The sequence below is a fragment of the Oryctolagus cuniculus genome, chromosome 6, assembly GCF_051225735.1.
Source record: "Oryctolagus cuniculus isolate XC-2025 breed Fujian yellow rabbit chromosome 6, ASM5122573v1, whole genome shotgun sequence".
NCBI lineage: Eukaryota > Metazoa > Chordata > Mammalia > Lagomorpha > Leporidae > Oryctolagus > Oryctolagus cuniculus.
Window position 1 is genome coordinate 94160433 of NC_142872.1, and position 20413 is coordinate 94180845.

Here is a 20413-nt window from a genome sequence, read left to right on the forward strand (position 1 = left end):
ATCAGAAGTGGAGTGGTAGGGACTCAAACCAGTGCCAGCATGGGATGCCAGCATTGCAGGTGCCGCCCCACCCCTGGGAACCTGCATTTTAACTGCTAGCCCAGTCACCAGCACCAGCGCCCTTGTCTGTTATCTAGAATACCTGATGGAAGGCTGCTTTATTTACTTACTTTTTTCCCTGGGGAAGGGTGCAGTCCTGGGAAGGAAGAAGTACACACATCTTTGCTGCCAGAGCAGGGAAAAGGTTCAGTAGTGTTTGATTTCCCCATTCATTACTGGATGTGGGTTTCCTGTGTCTCCTTTCTTTTGTTTATTGTTTACCAGGTGCTGGGAGGTCTGCTGTTTCATGTGCCTTGCCTTTTGTTCTTCTGCCACAGAGTCTGAAGCTCTCTCCCTTATTTCCATATGCTCAAAAACTGTATCTTTCATATAAGAAGAAAAGTAAAATCCCTCTTTGTTTCCTTACACATTATCCTCACAACTGGGCTCTGAAAAGACATCATCTGGAAAATTGGTAATTATTTTAATGTAAATACTGTGGAAAGCATTTCATTGTTTAGAGCTTTGCTTTCAACTGTTGGAACAAGTTACCAAGGCACTTTCTTGCATCAAAACCATTCACTCTTCAGTTTATTTAAATGTGATTAGTTGTGCACTGTCTAAAGTGATTCTAAGTAGAAAAAAAAATGACTAAAAAAATATGTGGATAATATCAATGCATATACATGAATTGCTTTGTTTATTAAATTTATCGAGCATATGCACTGCCTAGAAAGCCCAGTTTCTGTTTCCAAGTGGACAAGGCAATAAATTTAAACATTAAAATCAGGAATGTTCGGTATATCTCTCCATTTTCAAAACCCAAGATTATCTATCTTTTGATGAGCACTCAGTAACAGTTTTATCTTTAAGGCTTTTGGAAAGGAAACTGGCACAAATATCGTTGCCTCTGTTGAATTTACATACTATCTTGATGATGAAAAAAGCACAGATGCCCAAAGGTCTCCCACCAAAAGAGCCCAATGTCATGGTGATGGTCATTGTATGTGGAGTTTATTGTATGGGCAGGGCTGTCACTTTCTATAGAATCTTCATTTATTACGCTCATTGACTTTCCCAGAGCAGACAGGAGGGTGTCTGCCCTGTGAAATATTCTCAGCTGGGGAATTTTAAAAGCAATCCAGTTTTGTGCCTGAAAAAGACCCAAAATCAATGTGTTTCTTTTCAAAAGACGGGAGGGTCAATACCGTAGTTGTTTTTGTTCCCATCCAGTTATGTAACCGTGGGGACTTGTTTCTTTGCTTTCAGGGTTTGTACAAAAACACTTTAAAGCTAAACAATAGGCGGGAGTCTCAGGAGCAACCCTGGGGCTGTGTCTTGGAGGTTGTGCTCCTAGGTTTGGGAACCTCCAGCGAGTCCCATCTCAAGTGCTGACTCGTGTGTGTGTGTGTGTGTGTGTTTAGTTAGCTGGCACGCAACACTTCCCCAGGGTTGTGTTTCCTTTTTCCTGAGATTTGGCGAAGGGTAAAGGGTCGGAGTCACATGGATACAAAGCATTTGATTAATGTCCAAGTCACCGCTGTGGCTGCCGGAGCAGCCTCTCCTCCAGCTCGGGCCGCGTGAGGCCACAGCAGCGCCGCAGGACACGCAGGGCTGGGACCAGCGCCCCCTCTCCCGGGAGTTTCCTCAACAGAGACCCAAACTCCCGCGCCGCCGGAGGTCCGGCCCGCACGCCCGCGCCCCCAGCCCCAACCCCAGCGCCTCCCAGGAGGGTGAAGTCGCCCGTCCCTCCTCGGACTTTGCGCAGGCGGCAACTTTCCTTTCTGGCCGCCGGCGGCCGGCAGCAGCGGGCGCGCCGGGCAGCGCGCAGCACAGCCCGCCAGCCCCGCGTCCCGCCGCCCACCATGAGTGAGGAGAGCCGCGGCGACGGCCGCGCCGAGAGCGCCAAGGACCTGGAGAAACAGCTTCGCCTGCGCGTGTGCGTGCTCAGCGAGCTGCAGAAGACCGAGCGCGACTATGTGGGCACGCTGGAGTTCCTGGTGTCGGTGAGTGTGGCCCCGGTGCCTCAGGGTCCCGGCGCGGGGAGGCCGCGGGCAGCGCGCGCGGCATTGTCTGCGCTGGGGCCCCGGGACCCAGTCCGCGCGCGGACGCTGCCGGCGACCCCCACCTCTCCTTGCGCGGGTTTGCTAAAGCTTGGAGACGCGCTCAGTCGCCAGGGTCTTGGAGAGCTCCCGGCCTTAAAAGTTAGCTCGAAAGGGGGAGAGCTCCTGTCTGGGGAATCCCGGCTGCCCATCTTCCTTTAAGGTACCCTTTCCCCGGTCTGCTCAGTTGCGCTGTTTTACTCCTCCCTCCATACTCCCTCCCCGGTGGTTTTGCTTCGGTTTGGTGATGAAGGGTCTGGTCTGGGTCTGCCACATTTCAGGTACAGGTAGTTAAAAACAAAACAATACAAAACTGCCCTCGCGTCTGCAGACTCTTGAACTGGTGATTCAGATAGCATGGCAATGAAGAGCCTTTAGTTATAATAATCTTGGAAACATGGGATTCTGGGGAGTGGGGTGGAGAACAGAAGGAGCAACCGGTCGTGATCTCTAGCAGCTGTTGAATATTAAAGCCACATGTGGCACGCACCCCGTCCTGGTCCTACAGTGTCCATCGTCCTGGTTTAAATTTGTCCTCTGCTCAGTTCCTGGTCCTGTGCTCCTACTGAGCCCATGAGAGTGGTGTCATAAAAGTCGTTCTTGACAACCTGAGGATGTCGTGGAAGCGGGCGTGCACTTTCTGGCTAAGTTTCGGCTTGACTTACTTGAAGTCTGCTTTGGAAATGCTTCAGTCATTTCAGGGCAGGAAGGGCAGTAGTGAATGAAAGTTAACTTCAGAGACATGGCGCACAAGTTGGATTTTTTTTTTTTTCCGATTTGCTTCTGATAAGGTAAAGAACCCGAGGGTTGGCTCCTGTCTGCCCAGGTGCCTGAGAGAGCATCAGTCAAGATGCAGGAGTCTTAGCCTTCGGGATCTCACTCAGACCCTCTAAGCTTCTTCTCCTTCCACCACCCATGTCAGAGTTCCTGGTCAGAAAGGAAGCGTTTCAGATGTCACACTTCCTGCTCGGTTTTCTGAAGCCAGTAAACTTTCTGCATAGAATCATGAGAGAGGAAATTCATTCTTGTATGGTAAGAAGGAAAGAAAAATGTCTCAAGTGATGTAACGTGTGCAGTTGGCTTGAATCAGTATACTTGATCCCCCAATAGGCACATTCTTTGGAATTGTTACAGATATTTGATAGCATCCTTGTGATTGGTGAGAGAATTATGGAACACTTCCATGCAGGAATGACTGCCCCCAGAAAGTATGTTTTTAAGGAGATTTGACCTTTAATAGCTTCACTTTTGGTGTTTATGAAACTGTTAGTGACAAAGCCCTTTGACTTTTGAAGAAGCTGCATCATTTCTTTAAGAGTTACTCCTTTGTGAAGTACTGCGTAAAATGCTGATTTGCATAAATAGCTAATCGACACTGAATACCAATTTCATCATCTTTATTTTAAAAATATCAGTTATTATCTTAACACCTGAATGTTGCAACCGAAAAGTTAGTACTACTATATAGCATTCGATAAGAAAGTATGGGAGGCATAAAATACATTGTGTGTTTGTTTTCACAAGTATTGCGCAATTTTATAGTTTCACTCTTCCTATTTTTTTCAGAAGTTATGATCTCTTCACCTTTCCTTTTCTTTGCCAGTTATTTGTGCTTGCATATATGGACACACACAAATGTACTACTTGGTCTGAATATCATCCTAAACAAAGTGGGTTCCAGCTTCTCTTTGGTCTTTAAATCATTCAAAGCCCCAAAGACATATTCATAATTCTTCATTTAATTTTCTCTTCTGTGTGTTAGAGCAACATTAAATGGGCAGATGCTTTTACTTGGTCACCTACCAGGACCTTGCTTCTTCCTGATGGCTTCCTGCTGGGCCTTTAGGGCTCAGGTCACTTCATGCTGCCCAGGCCCTCCTTGCTTTGTTTCTGTTCTGCTTGGTGTTTACTTCTTCCACTGTACCCAAGGTAGCTGACACATTCATTTGTTTACATCTGTCTCATCCTATGAGACTGTGAACTCCATGAGAACAAGAACATACCTCGCTGGTCTGCCCAGAATTTTGTGTCACATTTGTGACACTGTAGCTGCTTAATAGATGCTTACTGAATGAATAAATGAATCGATCATTTCCTCCATCATCTTTCCCCCTACATTAAGATTCTTAAATCATCCTTAAAATTCTAATGTCCTTTTCCTTCTATTTGCTCTTAACTTCCTGTAGCTTCACTGTGGTAAAGTGAGTTGAATTGCCACTTAGGGCGCTTGAGTCCCATACCAGAGTCATGGTTTGAGCCCTGGCTACTCTGCTTCCAATCCAGCTTCCTGTTAATGCATTCTTGAAGACAGCAGACAATGGCTTAAGTGCTTGGGCCCTGCTACCCATAGGAGGAGGCCTGGATTCAGTTTCTGGATCCTGGCTTCAGCCTGTCCCAGATGTGGCTGTTGTGGGCACTTGGGGAGTAAACCAGCAGATGGAGGGTTTCTCTTTCTTCCTCTTGCTCTTGTTCTGCCTTTCAAATAAATGAAAAATGAATTATGTTTTTCTTTATAAAAGCAACAAAAGAATTCAAATTAAACATATAGCCCTCGCCTTTAAAACAGAAACATGACTTAAATCAGACATTGAGGTAATCTAGACTTGGCAGTACACTGTTATTTCATCTCATGTATTCTGAGTTTTTCCTTTTAGATTATGGCATGGATAGATTATGTTATCTAGATTAATTATTTTTAGGTCACAGATAACATGGTAGAGAATGACATAATTTGCTTGAAGTTATGGTCTGTCTTTTCTTGGGAAACTAAATTTTGGGCTTCACATATTCTCAAACATTCTTTCTAAAGAAATGATTGTATGGACCTAATAGATGCTCATATTTAATGTCCGAAGTCTGGACAATAGCAGGTTTCAACCTGTTTCCTGTTTGCAGTACGGTGACGTGGCATGCCAGGATCACAGGCCCTTTGAGGGGACAGAGAAAGGGCAGACCTGGGCCCTTGGTGGGTGTGCATCCTGTGCAGTTGCACAGGGTGTTGAGCATGGGACCCCATGCTTGGTTTCATGGTCTGCTACTCCTGTCTTGAAATTCCTACCAGTTTTATCTTTCAACTTTTATTTTGCAAGTGAAGTCTGATGGGACAGTGGTGCTTGCGTGGAACAGATACATGACAGAAAACAGCTTTAGATTTCAGCACCTTTCCTAGCCACACACTCCCCCTTTGCTGCTTTTTGAACAAGGGACTTCACACTTTCATTTTGTACCACATCCTAAAAATTGTGTAGGTCACTTTCAGTGACCACTAGTGGTATTCATGCAACATGACTAAATAATTTATGTTCTGAATTGGGATACTTCTGACAGTGAAAAGCGTCACTCTTGATTGCACTGGGATACACACGTAAACCAGGATTGTTCCTGGCAAGTCAGAATATGTGATTATTTCACATTGCAGGCACATTAAAACAAAAGACATTGAACAATGTGTCTTGTCATGAACTCAAGATTTTGAAATTTGTTGTCCGGGCTGTGACCTCAGCTACCCTTGAATTTGAGTTCTGTCTGTGTAACTTCGGACATACTCCTCAGTTTCTCAAGCCCCTTTTTCTTCATCTATAAACTGGTAAATGGTAACATTTTTCAAGGTTGCTGTGAGGCCGAGATGACACAGGCATTGCCCTTGCCTCCATGTCTGCTCACAGGAGGGCTGTCTAAGTAGATTATTTCATCTGATGCTGCACTTGTCAAGAGCCACTTGTGGTGGTAATCTTAGATATAATTTCCATGTCTATATTATCCTACATGCTGTTCTACGCCTTTGAGTCTGTTCTTTGCTTCTGCTTTCCGTATTTCCCTCTGTCAGTATAGTCCTTCTCATGGAGTTCTTGTAAATGCTCAGTGGACTTTAAAGCAGAACACTTCATATAGTCTATGAGAAGTCTTCAGAGAGTTCATGTAAATGCATATTATTAAAAACACAAAAAAATGTACAGGTTTCAAAATAAATATATCTTTTAGGTACATTTTTCTCAAACTTTTTGAAGTATACTTGTATATAACAAGAAACATAGTTAGCATGAAGCCTTGCAGTTGACACTAAGCAGTTGCATATTCACTATATGATTTGGCCTGGTGTATGAGTATCTTTTAACTTTTTCAAATGGTGACCCATGGACCTCCAGGGGCCCTTGCAAGGCCCTGGAGAGGGGCTGAGTTTTATGGGTAAAGGCTTTCCACCCTGGCTTCTCCCCCCAACCCCCACCTTCCTGTGACTTATGCTTTTGCAAAAGCAGCAAAAAACTCACTTATCTAGATGGTAAATTCCAGAGAACAGGGATTGTGCATTTACTTCCTATGTAGGCTTTTCTTAGCCTAAACACAGTGCTTTGTAAATACCAGGTGCTCTGAAAAACAAACAAACAGGGAAACAAAGCAGAGTTTGAATGAATCTGGAAACAACTTTGTTCAGTCATGACCTGACTCTTTGAGAAGATGAATTTATTCAACACATTTGCTTAAGGCTTGGGTTACAGACAGAATTGTTTTCCCCTACCCTAATATTCATATGGTACACCTCAGAATGGAGGTATCTTTGTAAAGAGGGATTTTAAAGGGGAGGGAGTGATTAAGTTAAAATGAGGTCATTAGGGTGAAGCCTAATCCAACCTGACTGGTGTCCTCAAAAGGAGAGGAGATGTGAACCCAGAGAGAGATTCCTCCCTGCAGAGGGAGGACCACGGAGGGCACAGGGAGAAAGTGGCCATGTGTGTAAGACAAGGAGAGTAGCCTCTAGAGAAATCAAAACTATTGATACCTTGATATTGGACTTTTATTTATTTGTTTTTAAGATTTATTTTATTTATTTGAAAGGCAGAGTTAGAGAGACAGGAAGACAGTGAGAGAGAGAGAGAGAGAGAGAGAGAGATCTGCTGTCCTCTGGTTCACTCCCCAAATGGCTGCAACTTCCAGGGCTGGGCCACGCCAAAGCCAGGAGCCGGCAGCTGCTTCTGGGTCTCCCATGTTCGGCCATCTTCTGCTGCTTTCCCAGGTGCGTTAGCAGGGAGCTGGATTAGAAGTGGAGCAGCCAAGATTCGAACCAGTGCACAAGTGGGATGCCGGGGTTGCATGTGGCAGCCTGAACGGTTATGCTAAAACATTGGTCCTGATCTTGGACTTTTAGCCTTCAGAACTGTAAGGAAATAAATTTCTGTTGAAGCTTTCAATCTGTGGTGCTTTGTTATGGCTGCCTGGGCCAATGAATGCAACTTCTGTTAGATACTGAAGCTGCAAAGAGAAGGAGGACATGGCTATAGCCACAATAAGCTCATAATTTAGAGGCGGGAGGAGCCGAGGGCAGAGATGATCACAACTCCGCATAGGAGGGACAACCACAGAGCCATGAGCAAAGCGGCAAAGGGAGTTCCTGTGTCTGGAAGTCAAGAGGAGTTCCAGGAAGGGGTGGTGATGGAGCCGGGCCAGACTGGGTGGAGAGGAACCCTCCCCAAAGAGTGGCTTGTGCAGTGCGACCTTGGTGTGGAGAGCTTGGCGTGCGGCAGTTGCTGAGGCCTTCTTCAAGACTGGCAGTAAATTCTGCGAGCCTTTTGAGTTTTGGTAGGAGAAGAGCTGCAGTCAGTCCAGTCTGAGAGGTGTTCCAGTTTTGAGAATTCTGACTTTATAAGCTATGGGAAATCAGTTGTGTGAGAACAAGTCTGAGGCCTCCGAGGTTGAGGGTCCACGAGAAGAAGTTGCTAGGCCAAGATTTCCTGAATCTCTGTCCATGGGGTTCATTTTGGGGTTTCTTCTCTTTCCTGCCTGTTCCCACTGCTTCATGGGGCCTCATTTCACCCCAAGAGGCCTCAGCTCATCCACACAAGAGCACAGAGGAGCTTTCTCCTTGCTCCTCCTAATCTGGGGTGAGTTATAACCTTCAGAAAGTCACTACTGTTTATGAGTGGAGAGTACAGGCCAGTAATCATAGAAACTACACGGACCATAAACAGTCTCACTTATGCAATACAGATTTTTGCTCTTTCCAAAGTGATTCCGCTGTCAGAGTCTGCACACACTGCCCTGCTTTCCTGCTTATTCTGGGATGGCTCCCATTTGATCTTCCTGGCTGGGCAGAGTTGCCTGGGTTCTTTATTTCCTAGTCATTAGCCTGAATGTGTGTACATGAAGGATAGTATTAGGAAGCTACCATCCAAATATCTAGACTCCCTCCTGTAGTAAACATACCAAGAACCAAATAGGGTTCTTTCTTAATTCTGATTTTTGGAGTATTTATCATATTTATCATATGGCTACAGCCCATCCCCTGTATAGAGTTTGTGTGGTTAAGCTTGTGATTTCATCTGCATAATTGGATTTTCTTCTAACACAGTGATCTTAATATAAGAATAGTATTTATTGACATTAGATTTATTTCTTGGTATGAGAATTCCATCAACAGGGTTGAAGAACAAAGATGGGAATTTGGTTACCCATTAAGAGTTTCTGCCATCTGGGCAAGAAATGTGGTACGTCTGATCTGAGAAGTAACAAAGAAAACCAACCAAGCAACCAGCCAACCAACCAACCCCCAAATCCAAAACCAAATTGTAAAAACCCTCATACCCAGCAATAGTTAAACAGGTTTGGAGTAGAACCTTTAGTTGTGTTCTCCCTGAAGTGGAAGTTTAAATGAAGGATCTAAGGGGATGGTAGGCTCCTGGTTCTGAAAATTAGATGAGTAGTGCCGTTAGCCAAGAAGTGGAATGCCCGGGGTTGAACAGCATGGGGAAGAAGAAAATGAATTCGGTTTTGGACATGTTGAGTTAAGACACAAATTCTGCTATGATTTTTGAAATTAGGTATGTGAAATTTAAGATGGACTTTGGGGCAAAAGTGAGGGATCTAGAAAATAACTAGTCCTGTGTGTTGGGGCCATCAGGTGGATGGGATGACATAGAAGGAGCAATTAGAAGAAGAAAACATACACACTAAAGCTGGGATATTGGAAGGCCAGTGCTAAGTTACCGTGCACAGCTGAGTTTGAGCCGTCAAGGTTGAATCAAAGGAGTAGGAGAACGTGATAGTTTGAAAGCCAAGAAAGCATCTAGTTTGCAGAAGAAATGTCTCTTTCAAGGCTATAAACTGTGGAGAAATAGGAAATGTGAAAACTGAAGGTCATTTTATTTGGCAATTAGAATGTCCTTGGGGTTTTAGTCTCAGTAATGTGTGTGAATAGAAGCCAGACTGTAGGAATGAGTTGAGGCAGCAGTGGAGTTGAGGAGGTGGAGACCTATGGGGAAACTATTCGAGGAATTTAGTTGCAAATACAAGGAGAGAAATGGTGAACCATGGAAGGGGATGATTTAGTCCAGGAGTATTTAAGGATGATGGGTGTAGCCAAGAGAAAGATACATAAAAAGGAAGCTAACGCATCTACAGCAGAGCATAGCAGAAGGCAAATAGCATTTTTAAGGAGATTATGGTCAGTGTCTCCAGGGCAAGCCAACCTGCTGTAGGACCTAGTCATAGCAAAATGTCATTGCAGACATTACGACTAGGCAAGACTAGGCAAGGTGACACTTGTATGGGTTTAAAATTGTGCTGCTTCTCCAGTGCACAGCTTGTACAACTGTCTGGGACAGCCGGTATGCTTTCTTGTGAATGCTTACTACTCACCAGGAGCTCTGCCTCCACACTGTGACAGGGACAGTGGTGGTGGTGGTGGGGACATTGCATGACAGAGCATGCATGGGTTAGGGATTCCAAGGACACAGATTAAATTCCTGGCACTGAAATTTACAAATGGTGTCACTTTGGGCAGATGACACAGCCTCTGTATGCCTCAGTTTCCTGTTCGGGAAACATTTGATACTATCTCAGAGGGCTGACCTGACATTCATATTAGCTGTTGTAAAGTCCTGATTCCTTGTCACTGCTTCCTCCTCTTCTCCCTCCCAACACTCCACATTTAGCACTGTCCCCTTGGTCTCTTCAACCTCAGGACTGAGCACTTGCTAAGGCCTGCTTAATGGACACATAGCCTGCTCCTGACCCCTTGCTCCGCCAAGCTGGGAGGCATAAGGGAGGTTTTCATAGATGGAGAAAGGTCCTGAGGCCTTTGGGAATGCAGGGGAGGGCAGGCCTGGGAGCCAGGAGGAGGCAAGGGATGCATATGTGAGGCCAGGGGCCAATTAGGGCAGAGGAAAGTTTGCATTTCCACTGGATGGTCTTTATTTTCTGTGAAGCCAAACTCCTCTTTCTTTATTTATTTTTTTTGTCTGATGTCCTGTTCTGGTTTTGTTTTCTTGTTTGTTCTTGCTGAAAGTTGAGTTGGCTTGAGAGGAATAATAAAGATTTGGAATATGCATTCTCAGGAATAGGAAAGGGAACTAAACTTGGACATTTAAGGCTGGATATATCATTATCTTTGTACAATTAATTATTCTTTCAAATGTGACTTTCTTAAATACAACATGTACATTTAGAAGTCAAAATAGAGAGGTAAGCACCCCTGTTTATTATATCTCTTATAGCTATATTCGTGTCTTGGACATAATGGCAATAGTATTTTAAACCATGGTACATATTTATAGAACTACCCTTTTACATTTAAGAAGCATGGATTTATCTGATAACATTGTGTTATGATTTGCCTTAACAGTGTTCTGTTAAGTGTTCTTTTACTATGTACCTGGTATTACATTTTAATACTAAATAAAACTGAATGTATTTTGAGTACTGTTTGCTTGACTTAAAAATAGGAGGGTAATTAAGAAATATTGGAAATGGAATTAGAGATGTTTCTTTTGTTTAAAAAAGTCTGAAATCCATACATAGTTGTAGTACTTTTGTTTGCATTAATTCTTTAAAAATCTTACTTATGAATATTTAATTTAATGCAAGTATTATAATGTATTAAATAATTTAATAAATTTATTAAAGTTACTAAAATTAAAATTTGTTAAGGTTGTATTTATGACATTAAAATCAAGATCTTCTTTAATTTACAACATATTTACTACTTCAAGCCATACAAATTCCAAGAAAGACATCCCTTAGGAGATGTTTCACTGCCTGAGTGTTGGTTGGGTCAGTTCTTCTTTGGTTTATAATCTTTGGAGTATAATCATTTTAATCTTATCAGATCTAAGAAAAAGCTGTTCTTCTAAATTTTTCTCATCTTCATGAACCATTGCATTTGGTCCAAGACTTCAATTCTGATTTAAAGAACATTGATAAATTAAATTGGGAGTATGATTTCCAGATAATTCTAGGTTGTACAGATTATTTCAGACTTTAATTTGTTGATAAATTTGTTGTAGTCTAACATCATATAGCTAAGTATAGTGTATAAAAAAAGAATCTATTTTGCTGGAGAATGTCTAAGCCAAGGACACAGTGTTTTCTCATTAATGCAGAATACATATTTTCCATTAAAAGACAAGCCCTTCATTTGAAGAGGTTAACTTGTGTAATACTTAAGAAATGACTCCTGGTTAAATTTAGAATACTGATATTAAAAAAAATCTTGAGTTTGTATCAAGAATACAGCAATACAAAATGTGGGTGGGCATACATTTTTATTCTTTTTAAAACTTTAATTCTCAGAGAGAGTCAAAAAGAATTGGTATCTACTTGAATTTGCTTTGCCACTTTGGCCATTTTAATTATCTTTTTAAGTTGGCTTCTCGCCAGTACTAGATACTTTGTAGATGTAACACATTTTTAGAGTTGCGCAATGAAAGTTGATATATTCCTTTAATGTCTTGTAATGCCTCAACTAGGCCTTGGTTTTATACTCCTTTTTCTTTGTGAGATTGTTGCCCCAAAGAAAGAAATCTGAAGATTCCAGAAATGACAATTGCCATTCCAAAGCTTTGTGTCTTTCAGTAGCACTAGAGGAAGATCAGTGGAAAGACATTTTTAAACTCTATTCATTCACCTAAATGTTGGTCCCATACCCACATATTCCAAGATTTAATAATTGTTATTTTCTCAGAGATAAAATTATGGGGCTGGAGGAGACTTTCATTTTTCATTCTGTATATTCATATCATATTTGCCTTTGGATAACTTTAATATATTTTTATAGAGATAGATTTGCATTTATATATTTTCTATTTTTACACAATTTATTTGGAATACTCTAGATATAACTTTATTTCAATTTTATTGTACTTCTTAATGGAACCTCTGGCAGACACTTCTAATCGCCTCCAATACTCTACATTCTTTTCTTCTATAATGGAAAGAGTTTTAGCTCCATGTACGATTGTCCGGGTTAAGACTGCATTTCCTAGCTTCCCTTGCAGGGAAATATGAGCGTATGTGCAGGTTCTGGGTGGTGGGATGTAAGTAGACATGGTATGGGTAACTTCCAAAGTGTGCCCTTATAATGGAAGCGTATGCATGCTCTTTTTCCATTTCTACCTTTTCCCTGGCTGATATAGGGATGTGATGGCAGATGTGGGAGCAGCCGTTTTTTTGTCTAGGAAATAAGAGTTACATGTTGAGGATGACAGATCCACAAAGTACAGGGAGACCATTTCTTATTTAACAGCCAGGGGAGGATGATTAGGCCAGCGGTGAAGATGCTGCCTGGGACACCCACATCCCATAACAGAGTAACTGGGTTCAAGTTCTGACTCCAGTTGTGATTCCAACTTCCTGCTGATGTGCACACTGGTGATGACTTAAGCAGCTGAGTCTCTACCATGTGATGGGAGACCTGGATTATAGTCCAGGCTCCTGGCTTCAACCTGACCCATCCCCAGCTGATACGAATCACAGGCATTCGGGAGTGAACTGCAGATGAGAGATGTGTCTGTCTCTGCCTTTGGAATAAATAAAATAAATTTTAAAAATGAATAAAATAGTTTAGACTATCTGATAAAAAATGGGCCTGTAAGATTAATCAACATTTTTTTATCTCTGTGCTAAAATCATCACATTCTGATACTAAGGTATTATTGACTTATGCAAATCATTAATAAATTGGCAGCTTTAATATATTTCTGTCCTTGTTTTGTGAAACTGAATACTCTAAATATTATTAGTTTTTCTTTATTCAGCCTTCTGTAGCTCATCTGAGATTTTTCTGGATTAAACTAAAACTAGACTTTTTGTTTTTTGACCATAGTTATGCTTTAGGGGATTTTTTTTGTTTTTTTTTTTTTAAACCTGTACTTATGTATTATTTTTCTGAAGACCAGAACTTTTTGTGTTTATTATGTATTTTTGTAAGGATATTTGTTCAGCTGCTTTATCACAGAGCAAATAACAGTAGCTTAAACAATGCAGAGGGATTGTTTGTGACTAGGGAAGTTAAACGTAATTAACACAGTCTTTTTATGTCCTTTCTTGGAGCTTTGATTATTTAATTTTTTGACATTAAGCAGCTCAGATGAATCAGGTCAGTCAGAGACCCTTGTTCCTTCTACTTGATTACTGCAGGATGCCCTTGTGCTGATTAATTGTGAGTCTGTGGGGTTGAGAGCCAGGCATCAGGATCTTATGTAGGTTTCTGCAGGTGGCTCCAGTGTGTAGAAAAGGTGGGAGGCCAATATTCAACTGAGTCGTTGTTGTCCATGTGGTTAGAGCTAGCTTACCAGTAACCCTTTCACATTCTAGCCTAGTGGAGAGACTGTGTGTGTGTGTGTGTGTGGACACACGAGGAAGAAAAAGTGGAGGGTAAGCGTTTCCTTTAAGGATGGACCCAGAAATTACAAACATTTTACTCTTGTCTGTATGGCCTGGTCTGGGTAACATGGACAAACCAACTCTAATTGAGCCCGAGATAAATCTGCTAGCTAATTGGACAGCTGTATGCCCAGGTCACACTTGGGGAGTCCAGCAATAAACAAAGAAGCGGAGAATAAATATTGAAGACAAAGAATAGGCTCTTCCACATTTTGAAACTCCCAGTGATGCATTAGTCTCATGTACTCAGAAAATTGTCTAAATTAATTCTTGGATTACGGTAGTATAAGAACCTGTTGTATAAGGGAACTTGAAAAAGTTGGTGGGAAATGAAATTAAAAAATATTTACTTTAGTGGAATGTAGTGTGAAATCCATGCATTTTTTTTTCCATAATACACATTTCCATGAACTGTTTGAAGATTCTTTGTTTTCATGGATTTAATTTTTTGCACCAAAATATAATTTCCTTTTACTTCTGTTTTTACCATGAAATTATGAAGCCCCTTGCATTTAAAACATAATTTAGATTATTTACATTTAAAACGAATATATTCTTACATAGAAACTCATTGAAGATTTATCTCTTCAGATACCATTGTAATAGCTCTTTTTCTTTCATTGATTATATAAAAAAATTAAAGGGATTTGGAGATTTTGTGTAACTTCTTTATATTTGAGAGGCTCCAGGAAAAGGTGTCCCAGAGTCATATGGAAATCATCATGTATTGTGTATTTATTATACGTAAGGCACTGTATATCCATGTCTAACTCACAACTGCCTTCAAGGCTGAGGTCTCTGTTAGTCTTTCCTGAAGACTCTGGTCAGTTCCTGAGTGGGAGAGTTGGGTTCTGAGTAGATCATTTTGTGCAGCTATTCCAGGATGTTCTCTATTGATTTACTGGCCAGTACATTTCTGAATTGTGGGAATAGTGTGATTAATCAAGACGAGGAAAACCAAGGCAGATGTTGGAACGGGAACGCAGAATTTGTTGACTCCGGAAGCACACAGAAGCTAGAAGTCAGGAAGCAACAGTAGTTCATTTCAGGCAAACCATCAAGAGCAAAAGAGCAACAGAAGCTCATGGTCAGTCCAACACAGGGTCAGAGCCAGGCAGGCTCTCAGGAGCCAAAGATTACCCAGAAGTCCTGCATTTCCCTCATAGAAAGAAGGAAACACAAAGAACCTTTTAAAAATAGATAATCTTAGATCTCCTGTTGGCATATTTGTTAACTATATATCACCACTAAAACCAGTTTTAGTTTAATTCCTCTTGGATCACTTTTGAAATCTGTGTTTACTTAGTGTTTCATAACACATGTGGACTCTTTGTTGTATGTTGTGTCTATCCTATAAATGATTAAGTCGTTAGATACCTGAGACACAGACTAATTATTTGTGTGTGCCTGAATATGTGCACTGTTCTGCATTTAATTGAAATTTTATTGATTGCTTTGGTAGAAATCATTAAATTAATTTAAACATAAATCAAGTGAATCATTTGTTGAAATGTTCATTATTCTTGAGAATGTGCTGTTTGCCAGACCTACTTTTTTTTTTTTTTCTTAATTTTTTGACAGGCAGAGTGGACAGTGAGAGAGAGAGACAGAGAGAAAGGTCTTCCTTTGCCGTTGGTTCACCCTCCAATGGCCGCCGCGGCCTGTGCGCTGCGGCCGGCGCACCATGCTGATCCGATGGCAGGAGCCAGGAGCCAGGAGCCAGGTGCTCTTCCTGGTCTCCCATGGGGTGCAGGGCCCAAGCACCTGGGCCATCCTCCACTGCACTCCCTGGCCACAGCAGAGAGCTGGCCTGGAAGAGGGGCAACCGGGACAGAATCCGGCGCCCCGACCAGGACCAGAACCCGGTGTGCCGGCGCCGCTAGGCGGAGGATTAGCCTAGTGAGCTGCAGCGCCGGCCTGCCAGACCTACTTTTTTTGGTAGACATGGGAGAGTAGTGGCATTCTGGTAAGTTATGGATCGAAATTTGATAAATTGGCCATTTTTTGTAGATAGGGATGTTTCTGTTAGTTTTTAGCAAGGACAGTTAACCTAACTGTATGATGTTGGGAAACGAAAAAGACTCATAGTATGGATAGGTAGGAGAGAAGCTTTCTCTCTCTTTTTTTTTGACAGGCAGAGTGGACAGTGAGAGAGACAGACAGAGAGAAAGGTCTTCCTTTGCCGTTGGTTCACCCTCCAATGGCCGCTACGGCTGGTGCACTGCGGCTGGCACACCGCGCTGATCCGAAGGCAGGAGCCAGGTGCTTCTCTTGGTCTCCCATGGGGTGCAGGGTCCAAGGACTTGGGCCATCCTCCACTGTACTCCCGGGCCACAGCAGAGAGCTGGCCTGGAAGAGGGGCAACCGGGACAGAATCCGGCGCCCCGACCAGGACTAGAACTCGGTGTGCTGGTGCCGCTAGGCGGAGCATTAGCCTGTTGAGCCGCGGCGCCGCCTCTCTTTTATATTTTTCAGTGAGCTAGTAATTATCACATATAAATTGGATTTTCTTTGAGTGGTGAAAGTTCTTGAGGTTAGCAAGTAGTTAGTCCATGGGATTTGAGAAAACATTTGAGAAAACATTTTTATTTTACACATAATTATATACATAATTATACACATAATTATAAGGAATATAAATAATATAATATAATATAAGACTGTCCGAAAAGTTGGAGATCTTAATCAATACTTGAATGAATCTTTAGTTTTAGACATGCACATTTCTATAGTTGAGGATTGGAAGCAGATTCAACTCTAATTGCATTGTGAAAACAGACCTCATGAGGTTCATGGACAACTTAAATTGTCATTTTTTAAAAAGATTTATTTTATTTGAAAGCAGAGTTGCAGAGAGAGGGAGAGGAAGAGAAAGAGATCATCCATCCAGTAGGTCACTCCCCAAATGGTGGTAATGGTCAGGGCTGGCCGGATTGAAGCCTGGAGCCTGGAGCCAGGAGTTTCATCTGCATATCCCATATGGGTTGCTGGGGCTGAAGTACTTTGTCCTCTTCCACTGCCTTCCCAGGTGCATCAGTAGGGAGGTGGATGGTTAGCAGAACAGCTAGGACGGACCTGGCACCCATATGGGATGCTTGCATCATAGGTGGTGGCTTCCGCCACTGTGCCACAACACCAGACTTTTTAATTCCATTTTCCATGAACTTTTTGAAGTCTTTTCACTTAAGCAAACCTTAGTGAGAGATCTAGATAGTCCAGCAAGATATCTGAATAAATTTTATAAAAAGTCTCCTAACCAGATTTAAAAAATATTTTTAAAATTTTGCTATATTATACCATATACATGTAAAGGCATATAAATTTATAAACACATGTATGTGTATAACTTCCTTCGAAATTAGTTCTTTTTCAGCCTGCCAGAATTTAAAGTTCCAGTGCCTCTATGATGTTCTGCACTTTTCTTTAGTATTCAATGTGTTCTAGGTGAACTTTACAGTAATTTAAAATATATAGGATTTAAAAATATGTAAAAAATACTTTTGTACATGATATCAGAGTTGTTTTTCTAATTCATCTCCCAAACTGCTTCAATTTGTGATAAATCTTATTTTCAACATTGAATAGTTTATGTGCAGGCCAATTTATTTGTTTCTAAAAGTTTATTTGAGAGACACAGAGAGGCAGACTGACAGAGAGAGGGAGAGAGACAGAGAGACAGAGAGAGACAGCCAGTCCCATCCACTGACTCACTCTTCAAATGTCCACAATGGCTGGAGCTGATCCACACCAGCAATGAAAGCCTGGAACTCAGTCTGATTCTCCCACGTGGGTGGCAGGGACCCAGTTGCTTGGGCCATCATTGCTGCCTTCTAGGGTCTACTTAATCAAGAAGCTGGAGTCACAAGTAGAGCTGGAACTCAGGCCCTGGTGCTCTGGTATGGGACCTGGGCATCTCAACTGCTAAGCCAAATACCTGCCTTTGTCATGTCAATGTAAAGGGAGGGGCGGTTAAAAGTGGTAGAATTGTTATCTGAATTCCTGAGATGCACTTGAACTGTGAAAGTGTAAACTCTGAGGACTGGGACCTTCTCATTTACTGTTAGTGTCCCTGGCATCTAATGTGGTGTACCTGGTACAAAGTGAATCAATAAATATGGATGAAAAAAAGAGTCCAGATAGTATATTTTGATTCTTAATGATCCAGGGTTTACTTATTGAGCACTTGGTGTGTGCCAGTCACTTGTTCAGAGCATGAAGAATTTCCTGCTTTCATGGAGCTGCTTCTGTAACCAGCATATATCAGACACATGAATAAATCCAAAACTTATTAGCTACTCTGCATGCTCAGGAGAGTAAATTAACTTGAGAAAAAGAATAGAGGAGAGAGAGAGAGAGAGAGAGAGAGGGAGAGAGAATTGATATTTTATGTACGGTAAGAGGCAGGCATTCACTCTTCTGTCATATTTCTTTCTGTAAATCTCTAAAATATTTGCAAATATCTTTTTCTTACTGCATACTTTAACAAGCAGTATCCACAAGGAAAGTGCTAATCAAATCTCTTGTTGCGCTTTATGGTATAATTATAATTCGGGGTGGTATTTAACCCAGATATACCTGGCTAATGAAGTTAGCAGAATAGATTGGGAAAACATGTGGCGATGCTGAGATTTAAGGCTTTATCTAGTTCATTCCCTTGCTGTCATTTTTCAGTACGTGTAATACAACTGGCTTGTCTTTTTTGATGGTGTAATTAAAAATGCACCGTTCTGTGTTGATACCACGGAGGGACCTATTTTGTAGAGTGAAGGTTCTGTGTCCCAGCAGCCACACCAGTGAGAGCTGCAGCCACTCTTGGGAGCCATCCTGTGGAGAACCCACCTCGTGGTGTGACAGATCCCCACGTGTGGTGGGCGTGACTGAAAGCTCCTGCTGGAAGTGGAGTGTACTGTGGCAGTGAGGGCACTGAACCCTTGACCCATTCAGGTGCTGCGGGGCAGCTGGGGATTTGAGGGTGCAGTGGGCTGGAAGGGCAGCTGGGTGCCAGTTGCCTTAGATGATCCCAGGCTTGAGTTACCTTGAAAGGAGACAGAGCTTTCCCTAAGGGAACAGAGGGAGAAAGAGCACCTTGCAAGTCCTACTCCTTTTTTCTGCCATTGTCTCTCTGATGGCCCAGTAAGAGTGACTCCCTTGAGATGTGTGGACAGCTGGAGGAGCCCCTTTGTGGCTTCTAAAGTGTCACTTGGAGCCACTGCCAGACAGAGGGGAGGAGAAAGGTCACTTGAGGACTGTGGAAAGTCTTCCCATTCTCCTCAGCGCCCTGGGGCGTCGCTTCTTGCCTAACAGTTAATAGGGACTGGTGCTGACATCTTTTTCAGGTCTAGTTTTATAAAAGATATTTTTAAAGCGGCTGTTTGCAGAGCCTCATTCTTCAGTTTGCAGAATTTGTGGCACAAAGGAAGGGCAATAGATTCATTGCTATCGTCACTGCCGACTTCAGAATAGCAATCGGTGAATAATGATACTTACATTAGGCTTTCAAAAAAGTGTAACTGAAGGGAAGGGGTTTAACTGTCTGCATTTTTTTGATAAGGTTGTGTGCTTTCCTCTTCCGTTTCTGTTTAAGGAGACCTTTCTGTGGCTAATACATCAAAAAAGTTAAAGGAAGGGCAAACACAATTACCACAGAAAGTTGAAATCTTTTCCATTCACTTCTCCTTTGTGCTATTTTGAACTTGTCTGCCTGATTGTTTCAAAGCAAGGAAAAACTTGGCTTGCTTATCTATCCTGTATCAGTGGAACAGGTTTTGACCGTGGTACAAATCTGGCAAAATAGGGACACAGTCAGCCTCAAGGCCCACAACTGTTGTACCAAACTAACCACAAGAATGCTGATGGAGTGTATGTGGACGAGCTTTCAAGGCAAGGCTTGCTCACTGAAGTGATGCAAGATGCAGTGCCTAGGAGGGGAATCAGATAAGCACGCACAACACCCATTAACCTTGACCCCCAAATTATAGACCCATCAGCAGCTCTTCCTTGGAGGCTTTGAGCTTTTCTACTTCCCTCTGCTTGGGATTTTAGCTGCAGTCCCCTCATTAGACAGGGTGTGGCTGGGATCACCCTTGTCAAAGTCTGATGAGGAGGCACTGAGTGCCCATGGCACTCATTTATCAAGAACACAGTGGAATTGGTCAGGATGCTCACTGGGAAGCTGAGCTGGGTTTATGAGTTTGGGTAAGATGGTATCTGGATGTGAGAGGACCAGGGTCAAGAGTTAACACAGCTGAGGTCTGTGGTCTCTGATTTCCAGAGCCAGAGAAGCAGTGTCAGGAGCATCTCTGCCTCCTTTTGGACTTAAGGGGCAGGGATTTGACTTAGTGGATAAGCTGACTGTTAAGATGTTTGTATCAGATATCAGGGTGCCTGGGTTTGATTCCTGTCAATGTTGACTCTGGAAGGCAGTCATGATGGGTCGAGTAGTTCCTGCTAACCATGTGGGATACCTGGGCTGTGTTTTTGGCTCCTGGCTTTGGCTGCTGCTGGCATTGAGAGTGAACTGATCAGTGGATGAAAGTGTGCTTTCTCTCTCTCTCTGCCTTTCAAAGTAAAAAAAAAAAAAGTTTTACATTTAGGAGTTGTTCCTGTTGTTCAAGACCCCC

At 42.4% G+C, this 20413-nt stretch overlaps 1 protein-coding gene across 1 annotated transcript in view; it reads left to right on the forward strand.

The window, feature by feature from the left end:
* The first annotated feature begins 1323 nt into the window (after positions 1-1323).
* PREX2 (phosphatidylinositol-3,4,5-trisphosphate dependent Rac exchange factor 2) overlaps positions 1324-20413 on the forward strand; it is a 334883-nt gene continuing 315793 nt past the window's right edge. The window contains exon 1 of the mRNA XM_002710460.6: positions 1324-2045. Within this exon, the coding sequence (XP_002710506.2) occupies positions 1905-2045 (141 nt within the window). The 5' untranslated portion in view covers positions 1324-1904. The remainder of the gene's footprint in view (positions 2046-20413) is intronic.